The 14,699-nt window shown below is 35.0% G+C and overlaps 1 protein-coding gene across 6 annotated transcripts in view; it reads left to right on the top strand.

The window, feature by feature from the left end:
- Nucleotides 1-14,699, top strand: part of PCNX1 (pecanex 1) — a 142,293-nt gene that overhangs the window by 49,364 nt on the left and 78,230 nt on the right. For all 6 annotated transcript variants that reach the window (XM_037503611.1, XM_037503615.1, XM_037503613.2 and 3 more), the window contains one exon: nucleotides 5,439-7,145. In XM_037503611.1, the coding sequence (XP_037359508.1) occupies nucleotides 5,439-7,145 (1,707 nt within the window). The remainder of the gene's footprint in view (nucleotides 1-5,438; nucleotides 7,146-14,699) is intronic.

A 14,699-nucleotide genomic window follows, 5' to 3' on the forward strand; every position in this document is an offset into this window, starting at 1 on the left:
ATTATATACACACAAACTTATACTTGCCAGATACATATTGATATAGATAATGATGTCTAACATTCACTGAGTTAATGATGTCTTAGGGGTTAGCAAACTTTTTGTATAAACAATAGGCCACATGGTCTCCTTTGCAGCTACTCAGCTCTGTCATTGCAGAGGTGAAAGGAGACAGAAGCAACACACAATGAATGGACAAAAACAGGTAGAGGACCAACTTGGCCTTAGTTTGTCAACTCCAGGGTTCACTTTTCTTCTAAGCATTTTTTCTATGGTTTCTTCCAGGTAATAGACACTGCCAGCATTTAAGGTTAACATTATTCTCACTTTACAGCCATGTGTTGCTTAACAACATTTTGATCAGCTGTAAACTACATATAGGACAGTGGTCCTTACAGACTTTACCTTTATATCCTAGGTATGTAGCAGGCTCTACTTTCTGTATTTGTTTAATTAAACTCTGTGATGTTAACACAATGACCAAATATCCCTTGACAACATAGCACTTGGTTAAGTAGCTCATGACTAGTTTTCAACTTGCTTCTATCATGAAACATTTTCTCACGTATTTAACATTTAACAAATATTACTGAGTACTCATTGGGTGCCTGGCACCATTCTAAGTACTGGAAATAAATCAGTGAGCTACACAGGCAGTAATTTCTATGCCCATTGACTTCCATACTGTTAGTGTAAAATCATACTAGTATAAATCAGATACACACATACACATATATGTAGTAACAGACAAAAGAGGGAGAGCAGAATGGTTGGGAAATTGTAAGTTTAAATAGAGTGTTCAAGGGAAAGCCTTACTAGAACAAAGACCTGGAGAAGGTGAAGGAGCAAGTCATTAGGATATTTGGTGGGGGAAAGGTTTCCTCCGTAAAAAAGTATAGCACAGGCAAAAGTCCTAAAGTAGGAACATGCCTGTCAGTTCTGACAAGTAGTGTTGCTGGTAGAGAGTAAGTGAGAGGCCAGATTTTGCAGTTTCATAAACCATTTTAAAGATTTTGGCTTTATTTCCCAGAGAGATGAAAAACTGCTATCAGATTTTAAGCAGAGACTAATCGTGATCTGTTATATTTTAACAGAATCACTAGGTTTCGAATCTATCGAGGGGCAAAGACTGAAGCAGGGAGCTCAGTTAGCGGATTATTGTTATCATTCAGGACAGAGATTAGGGTAGTGAGAGGTAGTCTGACTGTGGGTGTATGTATAGCAGATGCTAGTAAGAATTGGATATATCATGTGAGAGAGAGTAGTCTTGATGACTCAAGTTTTTGGGTTAAGCAGCAGGGAAGAAGACAGAAGGAGCAGATTTAAAATAGGAAGAGCTTGGAGGAGGGTCAATAGGGAATTCAGGTTTTGTCATATCAAGCATGAGTTTCTAGTATACCTAGATAGAATCTCTAGTGGCAATAATTAGTAAATAGGTATGTGTGGATTTCAGGTCTGAGGTCTGGATTGAAGTTTGAAATTAAGGAGTTTTCATAAATACCAAAAAAAATTCAGTCATGTCAAATGTAGGGTTGTGTTATGGAGTTTATTACCTTTATAAACTCAAACAGGACAAGCCTGCACAGTTAGGTGCCTTGGCTCCTGTATCCAAATCCCTGTTAGTCGTGGCTGTGGTTTGGCACCACCTAGTGGCAGTTCATTTTGGCTTACATTTTGTCGTTCTCGCTGGTTTACGTTTATAGGACAGTGATCTTCAGTTAGTTGGTTACAAGTTAGTTGATTGGCACTCAGACTATCAACATAATTCAGGATGATTCAGAGAAAACTGAAGATGTGGGATGTGTCCTTTGCTTTCTTCATTTCTGAGAAGGGATTATTTAGTTTCCCCCTCCAGCCTCGCTTTTGTCTTTCCTACCCAAGATCAAAACTTTAGCTCATTCCTACATGAGTATGAAATCTGCATAGAAGATGGTGGAGCTAGTTACAAATATTTCTAAATTTTAATTATCATGGAACAAGAAAACTGGAAGGGAACTGCAAGAGATAGAAAAACAGACAGAAAATCGAAAAGTTCCAAGGATTGAGCTCCAAGCAACTCCTACTTAATAAGCTCAGGAGACTAAGAACAACAGGTGTGGTAAAAGGAAAACCAAGACAGTGTTGTAGCCCAGTGTTTCAAGGAGACTGGAGTGATCAGTTTTGTTAAATGTTGCTGATAGGTCAGTTGATATGACTGAGACTTGACCATTGGATTTAATGGTGTAGAGGTTGTTGATGACCTTGATAAGCATCTTAATGGAGTGGGATTAGAAAACACATGAGCGATACTTAGAAGAGAATTAAAAATAGGGGCCTCCCCGGTGGTGCAGCGGTTGAGCGCTGGGTTGCGAAGCTGCCCGCGGCCTCTGCGGCGCCGGTTCGATCCCCGGCTGCTCCCCTGCCACCGGAGGAGGGTCCCACATGGTGCGCAGACCTCTCCTGCCGCCCGCTGCTCCCCTCAGCAGTGTACTTCGGTCCTTCTGCCTGCTCTGCTCCCCACTCTGGCTCTGGTGAATTCTCTCACCCTCCCGCGCTTCTGACTGTACCCAGTGCATGTATAAACAAAACAAACAACAAACAAACAAATAAATAAAACATGCCTCTATAAAAAATAAAAAAAAAAAAAAAAAAAAAAAAAGAAGAGAATTAAAAATAGTGAGTATGGACTACTCTTGGTGAATTGATGTAAAGGGGATGAGAGAGGTAAGGAAAAATGATAAAGGAGACATTTGCATTTTGTAAGAATATGTGAGAAATGATAATTAGAATATCTTATAATGCAATTATAATTAATGAGGGTTATGTTATTAATAAACAACATAAGTTATTCAACCAATGTTTATAGGACATTGTTATACTTTCTGTATTAAATTTTACAACAACCTGAGAACTTTTTGCCAAAACTTTACCTGATTTTATCCTTTAGTTACAATTTCTAAAAATATTTTAATAAATTGCCAATTGTGGGTAAATGTACTTTTTGAAGACTTTTGGCCGTGTCATCAGATTGCTTTACAGAAGGTGGTAACAGTTTGTGTGCCACCACAAGCAGTATGTGAGCATGCCTATCTTACCATAAGTTCCACTAATAGCCTAGTTGAAAAAAAAGTTTAAATAGGGCATTCCTGGTAGTATAGGGGTTAAGTCTCAGTGCTATCATGTTATCACCTCTGTGGCCTGAGTTTGATTCCCGGCCAAGGAGCTAACCCACATGGAGCAGCAGACCTCTCCTTTCTCGCCCTCTGCTCCCCTCAGCAGTGTATTTCAGTAGATCCATCTGTTCTGCTCCCTACACTGTCTCTGGTGAATCCTCTCACTCCTCTGCAACTCTGGTTTATCCCCCAGTTCTTTTATGCATAAATAAATAAAAATAAATCTTTAAAACAGTTAGATGAAATATAGGATCTCTCGGGCCTCCCTGGTGGCGCAGCGGTGGAGCACTGGGTTGCAAGGCTGCCCGCAGCCTCTGCAGCGCCTGTTTGATCCCCAGCCACCAGGCAAGGGTCCCACATGGCGCGCAGACCTCTCCTGCCGCCCGCTGCTCCCCTCAGCAATGTACTTCGTCAGTCTGCCTGTTCTGTTCCCTGCTCTGGCTCTGGTGAATTCTCTCACCCTTCCGTGCTTCTGACTGTACCCAGTGCTTGTATAAATAAATAAATAAATCTTTAAAAAAAAAAAAAAAGAAAGAAAAAGAAAAATAGGATCCCTATGTTGATTTGAGCCTGTCTTTGACTATATTGTTGCCAGTAAGAGAACTGTTTAAGGAAGAATATTAACTTGAAAATGTCCTAAAATTACCTATAGTTCTTCCTGAAAAAAATTGGGGGTTTATTTTTGATATGTTTACTTAGTAACATTGTGCATGTATTAAAGTAATGTTGTCTATCTTTAAAGATTTAATTTCTGCCTTATTTATGTCTTGGAAGGGATTGATTTTGATCATTAGCATTTTTTAAAAGTCTTGCTGTGTATTAAAATTAGTGCTTTTCAATTAACTCAAAGTTTCTATTATGTGAAGTTTACTTCCTTGAACTGTGAATATCATACCATTCCATAATTCCTTGTTAGGATATTTATTGAGAATTTTTAGAAATAACATGATTTAATAATACAAAAAAGTAAATACAGTGTTAACTTTAAAAATTTTAATCTTTAGAGAATATGAAAATCCAAATACAGTGGCAACTTTTGACAAATGATAAGGAACATGGTTTTGTTTATTTTGAAGACTTTAAAACATAAGGTAAAGCCCAATGGGCTATTTATAGATCAAAATTTATATGGTACATTCTAGAGGCTATTTCTAAGTTTTAAATTTAAATGTATATTTCATTTTTATCAAATAGTACATTTTTAGTAATTCATTCTTTTTTATGCTATTAAGGAAAAAGTATGCTTTTACTGAAATCTTACTGGGATGTCTGACTTACTGTAGAGTCTACTTTTTTATGTAGTTATGATAAATAAGGGTAATAATTTTTCTTTTTATTGAACTAACAGCAGATTCAACCAGCCTTGTCAAAGGGTATATAAAAAAATCAGCTTTTGTGCAGTTTGGTTGTCAAGCTATATTTCAAGATAAATTACAATGTAGGTAGGTAGGTGGATGGGTTATGTATATTTATGTCTGTATTTATATACACAGTGTATGTGGTAACTCAAGTCCCTAGTCACTGACCTAAATGTAGGAGTATAGGAATCATTTTACAGATAAAGGGAGGCAATACATTTTTTTTCCATGAGATATTTTGTAATTGTTGTATCAGTAACGAAAATGAGAAAATTAGCATTTTGCCTCATAATTATTGCTTTAATTTTTTTAACCATTATGAATAGCAGAGTAACTTATAGAGTATTAGTCAGCCTTTTGATTTTTTTTTCTGTTTCTGATTATTCTAGGTTTTTGATGAATTGTAAGTTAGTCCTTTTAGTTTTTTAAAAAGATATTTTTATTTTGTTAGATTAAAATAATGATAGCTACCAATAATTGTGTGAGACACTGTGCTAAACAGTGTATGCCATTAACTCAGTTATTCCATGGTACTACTCAATGAGATTGATAGCACATTTTACAGATGAGGGAATAGAGACTTAGGTAACCTAGGGTTACACAGTTAGTGAATTAAAAACAGTTCATAGAAATGTACAGGTCCATTTAAAATATAAGCCTTTGTTGTTTCTTATTGTATTGTTGAAAATCTATAGAACCTTTGCTGAGGTCAATGGAGATTTGAAAGCTTACATCAGTCCATCAGTTAGAATATGTTCTTTGTGTAGCTGTGAAATAGAACCCAACCTTTTAGAATAATTGGCTAGCTATTATTCTTGAGAAATTGTTTTACTTGAGTTACTGCGTGCTGTGAATTCTCTCCATTGTAAACAGTAGAAAAGCAGATTGTCGATTTGTGGTAACATTTCCAAATATGTGTTTGAAACAGATCTGGCAACTGATCGGAGGCTCTTCCGTCTGGTCTCCAATGATTCCTTCATCTCCATTCAGCCTTCCTTATCCTCTTGTGGACAGGACTTACCAAAGGACTTAAGTGACAAAGTGAGCCTGCCAAGTCACAGCCACCACCACCACGTCGATCAGTCTCTGTCCAGTGCCTGTGACACAGAAGTTGCTTCTCTTGTCCCTTTACATTCACACTCATACAGGAAGGAACACCGGCCGCGGGGTGTCCCACGGACTTCTAGCTCTGCTGTGGCTTTTCCAGACACTTCACTGAATGACTTCCCTTTGTATCAACAAAGACGTGGGTTAGATCCAGTGAGTGAGTTAGAATCTTCTAAGCCTCATTCTGGATCCAAGGAATCCCTGGTGGAAAATTCTTGTTTATCTGGGGAATTTCAGCTTGTTGGTGAGTTGAAAAGCAGTCATTCTCAGCCACCTACAAAAAGTGGAAAGGGCAGACCTTTGAAAGCTGACAAAAGTATGGACAGCTTGAGGAGCCTGAGCACCAGGAGTAGTGGGTCAACAGAGAGTTATTGCAGTGGAACGGACCGTGACACTAACAGTACTGTTAGCAGCTATAAAAGTGAACAGACCAGCTCAACACACATAGAGAGCATCTTGTCAGAGCATGAGGAGTCTCCTAAAACAGGAAAGAAAAGTGATAGGAAAAAGGAATGCTGTGCTGACTCTGAGGACAAGAGTAGCTGTACCAGTGACAAACGGACTAGTAGTGAAAAGACTGCCTTGGAAGTGAGTACAAATAGCGGGGTTCAGGAGGCCAAGGATTCTAATGCTTCTGATGACGTGCATAATCAGAGAGGTCTCAGCACCTCTGCATCTGAAGAAGTCAATAAAAACCCCCATGCAAATGAATTTAGTTCACAGGCGGACAGACCACTGGGGAAAACTGCTGAAAAGGAAGAAGAGCAGAGTGATAAGTCAGCTGTTTCAGTGGATTCAATAATTGGTAAAGATGGTGATAGAAAGCAAAAGGAAGGGGATGTACGCCCTAAATCCTCAAGCTTAATCCACCGGACAACTTCTTCACATAAGTCTGGGAGGAGACGGACAGGAAAAAAGCGGGCCAGCAGTTTTGACTCAAGTCGGCATAAAGATTATGTTTCATTTCGAGGTGTTTCTGGCACCAAGCCACATAGTGCTATATTCTGTCATGATGAGGATTCTAGTGACCAAAGTGACTTGAGCAGAGCATCCAGTGTTCAGTCTGCTCACCAGTTCAGCAGCGATAGCTCATCTAGCACCACTTCTCATTCGTGTCAGTCTCCTGAGGGCAGATACAGTACTCTGAAGACCAAACATGTCCCTAAAGAAAGGGGCCCTGACTCTGAAAACACACACAAAGCTCATCTGGGTCCTGAAGGAACTGGCAAAAAGAGGACAACACGGCGGACTTCCAGCACAAATAGTGCCAAGACTCGGGCACGAGTGTTGAGCTTGGACAGTGGCACAGTGGCATGTTTGAATGATTCTAACAGGTTGATGGCACCTGAAAATATAAAACCCTTAACCACTTCAAAATCAGATCTTGAGGCCAAAGAGGGAGAGGTGCTAGATGAGCTATCTTTATTGGGACGGGCTTCCCAGTTAGAGACCGTCACTCGATCTAGGAATAGCTTGCCAAACCAGGTTGCATTTCCTGAAGGTGAAGAGCAAGATGCAGTCAGTGGAGGTAAGTGAATTACAGGGAGAGATTTTCCCAAGGCTCACTATAATTTTTGGTAATATTAATCAGTACTTATTAAAATATCCTGAGTGTTAATATCTCCCCTTCTATTTCATTAAAATAAACTTCCACAAAGAAGGAGATGATGATCTTAAAGAAGATTTTGGTATGAACACCAAGAAAATATTTTTTTAGTTGTACTGTTGGAATGCATCAGTTTATTCTTGTTGGTTTTCACTGTTTTAAAGTCAGTTGCCACCTATTAATGTTTTTACCAGGAATAACGAAAATTGGTCCTCTTCCTTTTTGTTACAACAATATCAACAATAAAATGTAGAATTTTATTATGGTACCAAACCATTTTCAGTTTTTTTTTATATAGTGTGTGTACCACTGAACTTTCAGAATTATATTACTCAAACTGTTTTATGATATTTCCCCAAATATTACTTTTAACTCTATGCACTCGTGGCTCCTTTTTTGTCTGTTTTTATTTTTCACTTGCTCAAGTTTCAGGTGTTAAGAGAAAATTCTTTTCTTGTAACTTCAGTTTTTTTGAAGTTTATTATATGGAGGTGTGTAGTTTACAGTGACCTTTAGTATCCATTAGCAAGTATACGCTGCTCCTTATGATAACAATGATAGTATTTGGTTTGAAATAATAGCTTATTTATTTCAGGTTTATGGAAAATTGTGCAATATTTGATAGATGATTTTTATATTGCTAGTGTGTGTTGGACTTTGTTTACTTCAGACTTCTTTCTTGCTCTTTTCTCCTGCCTAGAATAGTTTGTTTATTCTGTTGTTGTTGTTATGGAAGCTGTTTCTTGAATTGAAGTTGAAGAATGAAGTCTTCTGATAGCACCATAACTTTTTTTTTTAATGTTTCACCCTGGTTTCCTTAATTTAAATTTATATCTTCAGTTTTCAAATTTATAGTCTAGGTAGTAAGGTATAGTCTCTTATTAAAATTTAAGTTGGATTTCTGAAACAAGGCACGTGCTTTTTCTCTCAATTCTACTTTTACCCAGAAATTTTTAAAGTTCATATTATGATATTCTCTTGTATCTTTAACAAAAATTAAATTCTAATGGGAATGCAAAAAGAAATAACCTTTACTACCTAAGGGAAATAGCAATCTATAAAACCTAGACATTGAGAGCTGATTATTCCTTAAGTGACTGTAATTTGGCGATATAGTAAGTAATTCACTCTAAACTTTGTCATGGGTATCACTCTGTTCTTTATAAAAGGTCTGAAATGCTTTTTGTGATTTCTCATACAAGTCATGTGAGATATATTCAAAACATGTAAGAAACAATTGGATTTTAAAATGCAGCATAAGTTTTAAAGTTGTTTTTAGCAAATTTTAAGAGTGAACATGTTATGATAGAAAATAATGATGTCCTAAATATTGTTGAAATGTAAATATTGAAAATATAGTACAAAAACTATAGTAAATCTTTGTCGTTGTTTTTTAAAATGTCATTTTCTTTTCACAGGGAATGCGAGGTATTCTGTTTTAGGAAAAACTATGTGGAAAGTCTTATTTGCTTCTCAGTGTATACCTTTGACTAATATGAGCCCTCATTTTTCCAGAGTTCAGCTTTTGTTTTTCCTTATTTTTATAAAACAAATCATTGAAAATTAATAAGAAACAATGAATGAAAAATTTCTGTGCCCTTTGATAGGATAAATGTAGTTATCTATGGGCTGTTAAAAATATATTTTTGCCAAATGAAAGCTTATAGGGACTATTTTTCCTTGAGTTTTATTATGTTAGAAAGCAAATGTGAACTGCCTAAATGTGTGGAGAATTTACATTTAGTTGGTTTTCATTAAATTTTATTAGGGATTTTTTTTTTTTTTCTTTTTAAGACCGGAGATAATGGGAGGGGATATGTTTGTACTTCAAAATTATGTAGAACCTCAGATACTTGGTAAAGATTTGTTTTATTAACATTAATTATTATATTCCTTTCTGGGCAATTTAAGAAAAATTTTTCTAAGCTATCTATTCTATTGTACATACTGTACTACTGAAATGTGTCAGCAAAACTAGATATTGATTGACTGTTCATATGCTTGTATGTAACCCACAAACACATTTTATCCTAATAAATTTGTAGGTGTTGTTGAGTTTCCCAGTGATTTCTTTTTGTTTTATTTTTAAGCTGAAGGAGGTTGGTAGTATGAGAGGATAGAATTTAGGAAATGTACTTTGTACTAAAATAGGAGGTAATCTAATATAATGACATGGAGTCACACACCCTTGTAGTATGTGTTCCACTGTGGCTGTCACTGTCAGAAAGCCACTTAACCTTCTCTAAGGCTCGCTCAGCTTCCTCATTTGCAGTGGAGATAATAGGGTGATTGTGAGGATTAAAGAAGTTAGTAGATAGAAAAATACTTAGCACAGTGCCTGGCATATGGTAAATGCTTCAATAGTGATGTTACTTCTATGCAGACCAGTTTGTTATGCTACTCAAATGTACCATGTCCTTAATGTGGAAGAAAATGATTAAATAGTTAAGTGTCCTAGAGATATTCTAATTGTGCCATTATGAAACTTGGCAATAGTAAAGGTTAAAATATCTGAATTCCTAATTTCTTATATGATACCAACAGAAAAACATTTGTATTAACATTTAATCTAGTAATATGGGCTTAATCTTATTTGGACTATATGTCGTAACTTTTGATATTCAGTCATATAGTGATTGTTAACATGAGACTTCAGTTAATCTAGTACTGGATTGGATTTCATCAATATTCTGTGAGTCTTAGGTAGGAAAAAATTTTTATATTCAAATAAGGTGTTTTCTATTGTTGACTTCTTATTTTGCATTAATTTTTCTTTAAAATTATAAAGCATATCTTTAATATGATTAATATTTTAAGACTAGTGTATAGATGATTTTTATATGATAGAAGTGTCCTGTTTCCTAGCCTATAAAAAAAAATCATTTTCCTTTGGGTCACTTACACTTACTGCATGATTCAACAGATTATAAAAAACAAGCAAAATGGAAATGTTCTATTCACTCTGTAGTCCTTTTTATTCTTTCCTCAGTTTGTCTTTTTGAGAAAATTAAATGTAATGTTTGGTTCACTATTCTGTAAACATCAAAATAGGATCCTATTTTAATTGTTTTGTGTTGGGAACCAAAGATAATTTTTGTTAAGAAGATGGTCTTTTATTCAAAGAGCAGCCACATCTTGATAAACATTTGGTTTGCCCTATAAAATGTAATTGAAGCTTGATTATTTTAAACCCACATATCATTGAACATTAGAAAGCAAAGACAAAGACCACTAAAGATAAGAATATGTGGATTATTTTTTGGTTCTTTACTGAATAGAGAATTTAGATTCTAATAAAACTTAATTTTCTGATTTCCCCGTCCACCTGGCAAGTTAGGAGAAGCAAATTAGTGGTGGGGAGGGTGGGGGGTGTTATTATAGAAGCTTAGTAATGACAGCAGGAGAAATATACTGCTAACACTAAAGCAGAAGCTGAAATAACTATACAAACAAAAGCAACCATTAGCACAGTGGGATCAAAAAGCAGGGGCAGACTATCTTTTTCATTTTAATAGTATTCAAGGACATCATAAGATCATAACTTCATGCTGTATTATAATATAATGCAGTAGTAAATATTTAGCTGAACCCATGTTCATTAAGGAAAGATTGTATTTACAGAAGAAAATGTAGACATAAAACCACACAGCAAAAATGCTCATTAAATGTAGTAGACAGGTTTGGATAAATCAGTTATTTGAAAAAATTATCTTTTCTTAAAACAGTATCAAGAAGAAATGATGTATTTATCAATGAGACAAATAGGGTTTATATATTGAATTCCCCCAACCATCTCATGCCTGATTTTGTGTGCCAGGAGCAGAATTCTTAGTATTTTTCTTTATAGCAGCGGTAATGTTTTGGATAAGGAATCAAATGGTTGCATTTTAATATATCTAATTACTAGCCAGATACTTCAGCAAGTCATTAAATCTGTGCCTCAATTTCCACAGTTGTTAAACAGGAATAATAACTGTTTGGGCCTCTTTCACACTTAACATCATTGTCTAGTAGCTTGACTGTAAAAAGTGCTTTGTAAATTGTAAATCTACTATGAAAACTAAGAGCCGATTCCTATTAATCATTTGTTAGAAAGTTCCTTTTGCAAATGTATGTCATTTCAAATATATGTTCTGCACTAATGATCCCTTCTTAGTGAATTTCCTGAAAATATGTGCAAAAATGGTTTTTGAGTGTAGTTTTCTTAGAGAGGTTCATAACATCCCTTTTGCAAATGATTGAAAGAATTGGTAATCCTTAAACTCTTGTTTTACAGGAACTTTTAGTGTGAATTATCATCTCTGAGATTTACTTGAGTTCTTGAAAGCATTTTGTCTTCCCAGCTGTATTTGTTTAACTGTTTGGGATTGTGGAAAATATCAGTAAGGATAGACAAATTCTCTTTAACTCAATCATGACAAATAATGTTATTCTTTGCTATTGCTTGTTGGTTTACTTACCAAAACGTAGAGTAATCCTTTAAAAAGTTTTCACAGTTAGACATTATTTTAATTCAGATGAATGCTTAGAAGTTGGGCAGTAGATTCTCATTGTTTTTTGGCATTCCAGAAATTATGCTTGTAAGCATTTGTTTCAATATTAGAACAAAAACCTTTGCATGCTGATGTTATCTTTCTTGGCTGACATGAGAAGTAAGAAAGGGAAAAGATGTTCAGACAAAAAGGATTTTATGTCTAGAGACATAAAAGATTTTTCTTTAAATTTTTTTCATATAACTTTATTCTTAAAGAAAATACTTTTTACTTTGAAGATACTTGTGTACTTCAGAATGTTTGCATATATCTCTAATACTTGTTTCAACTTTCATCTTTTTTCTTTAAATTTTAATTTGCTTCTGATCTATGTGAGGTATCAAAAACTACATTTTAATTTTCATCATCTTTGCATATATACTCCTTTTTTCTTATAATAAACACTCCCCACTGAAAATACTTTTCTTAAACAGTTTCTACTTTCTACATTTTTATTCATTTAATAGCAATTGAACTATCAGAGGTCAGGTATAGTGGTGTAACAACTAAAAGGTAACTTATTACTTGTAAATGTTTTCAGTAAGCAATGAGCTATATGATTAACATTGTTTTTAAGTGGTATCTTTACCTGTACATATTTATATGTATATTTTATTGAGGTAACATTGGTTTACAACACTGTGTGTGATTTACAGCCTAAGATCACACCTTAGATGCATGTAATCACACCACATCTACCATGAAGGCACCCACAATCCTTCACTGTAGTCCATTGTGCCCCGTCCCCAGTTTGTTTTTCTATTGTATACATATACCTACCATATTTTCATAATCTACTCATCTGTCCTTGGGTACTTAAGTTGTTTCCATAATTTAGCCGTTGTAAATAGCGCTACAGTGAACATAGAAGTATTAGTATTTTTGTATTAGTGTTTTTGCTTTTTTCAGATAAATACCTAGGAGTGGAATTGCTGGAACATGTGGTAGATCTATTTTTAAAATTTTGAGAAACCTCCATACTGTTTCCATGGGAACTGGACCTGTCTACCATCTAACAAGCAGTGTACTCCAGGGTTCACTTTTCTCTATGTCCTTGCCAAAGCTTCTTATTCTTGCCTTTTTTATATGAACCTTTCTCACATGTGTGAGATGGCATCTCATTGTGGTTTTCATTTGCATTTCCCTGATGGTAAGATGTTTAACATTTTTTGTGTGTGTGTCCTGTGGCCATTTGTATGTCTTCTTCTGAGAAATGTCTCTTCAGTTCTTCTGCCTGATTTTGTTAGTTTTGTTTTCTTTTATTGAGTTGTATGAGTTCTTCATCTGTGTTGGTTATTAGCCCTTTGTCAGATGAGTGGCTTGTAAGTATTTCCTTCCAATTAGTAGGGTGTCTTTTTGTTTCACTGATAATTTACCACTTTTTAGTTTTATGTATTACCATTTCTTTATAATCAATTTTGTTTCTTTTGCCGTTAAGAGATAAATCCTCAAAGATGTCATCGAAGCCAGCATTTTGCCTATTTTTCTTCAATGTATTTTAAGGTTTTGGGTTTTACATCCATGTTTTTAATCCATTTTGATTACTTTTTGTGTAATATGGTACTCTAGTTTCATTCTTTTGCATATGGTTATCCAGTTTTCCCAACACCATTTGTTGGAAGAGCCACTCCTTTTTCCATAACTGTCCATAGTTGTAGATTCTCAATTCTATTCCAATTACCTGCTTTTGTTGCAATGTCACACTGTTTTGATTATTACAGCTTTCTAGTGTAGTTTGACGTCTAAGAGTGTGGTGCCAACACTGTTTTTCGTTATGATTGCTTTGGCTGTTCAGGGTCTTTTGGATTCTATCTGAATTTCAGTAATGTTCACTCTATTTCTTTGAAGAATACCATTGGAACCTTAATAGGGATTGCATTGCATCCATATATTGCTTTGGGTGAGATTGCCATTTTAACAATCTTAATTCTTCTAGTTCATGAGCAGGAAATGTCTTTACATTTCTTGTGTCTTCTATTTCTTTTAACAATGTCTTACAGTTTTTATTGTCTAGACCTTCACCTCCTTTAATTTTACTCCTGTGTATTAAAATCTTTTTGGTGTGATTGTGAATGGAATTTGTTTTTTCCTTTTCTAGCTCATTTGCATATAGAAATGCAACTGATTTGTGTAAATTGATTTTGTACCCTGCCAATTTATCAATGTTATTTCAATTAGTTTTTTTTAGTGGTATTTCATGGATTTTTTAATGTATATTATTATGTCATTAGCAAATTGTGGTAGTTTTACTACTTCTTTTCCAGTCTGGGTTCATTTTTATCTTTCTCTTGCCTAATTGCTCTAGCTAGGACTTCTAATACTGTTCAACAGTAGTGGTGAAAGTGGACATCTTTTTCTTATACCAGATCTTAGAGAAGCAGCTTTCAGTCTTTCACCATTGCCTATGATGTTAGCTGTGGGTTTGTTATGTATGGTCTTTATTATTTTGAGGTATCTTCCATCTTTACTCAGTTTTCTGAGGCTTTTCTTTTTTTAACCATAAATGGATGTTGCATCTTATCAAATGCTTTCTCTGCATCTATTGATATATTCATAGGATATTTTTCATTTTGTTGATGTGAATTACATTTATTTTCAGATGTTGAACATCCATGTTTTCCTGGAATAAATCCCAGTTGACCATGATACGTGTAATTCTTTTGATGTATTGTTGAATTTTATTTGCTAAGATTTTGTTGAGGATTTTCCATCTGTGTTCATCAAGGAGATTGGTTTATAATTTTTTGTGATGTCTTTGTGAGGTTTTGGTGTCAGAATAATGTTGGCCTCATAGAATATGTTTGGAAGCTTTCTCTATTTCTCTATTTTTTTTGGAAGAGTTTGAGAAGAATAGGTGTTTGTTTTTGAAGGTTGGTAGGATTCACTAGTAAAATCGTCTGGGCCTGGGTTTTTGCTTTTTGGGAAACTTGATTTTTGCTTCAGT

This window comes from Talpa occidentalis, unplaced genomic scaffold (assembly GCF_014898055.3).
Source record: "Talpa occidentalis isolate TD23 unplaced genomic scaffold, MPIMG_talOcc4v2.1 talOcc4.11, whole genome shotgun sequence".
NCBI lineage: Eukaryota > Metazoa > Chordata > Mammalia > Eulipotyphla > Talpidae > Talpa > Talpa occidentalis.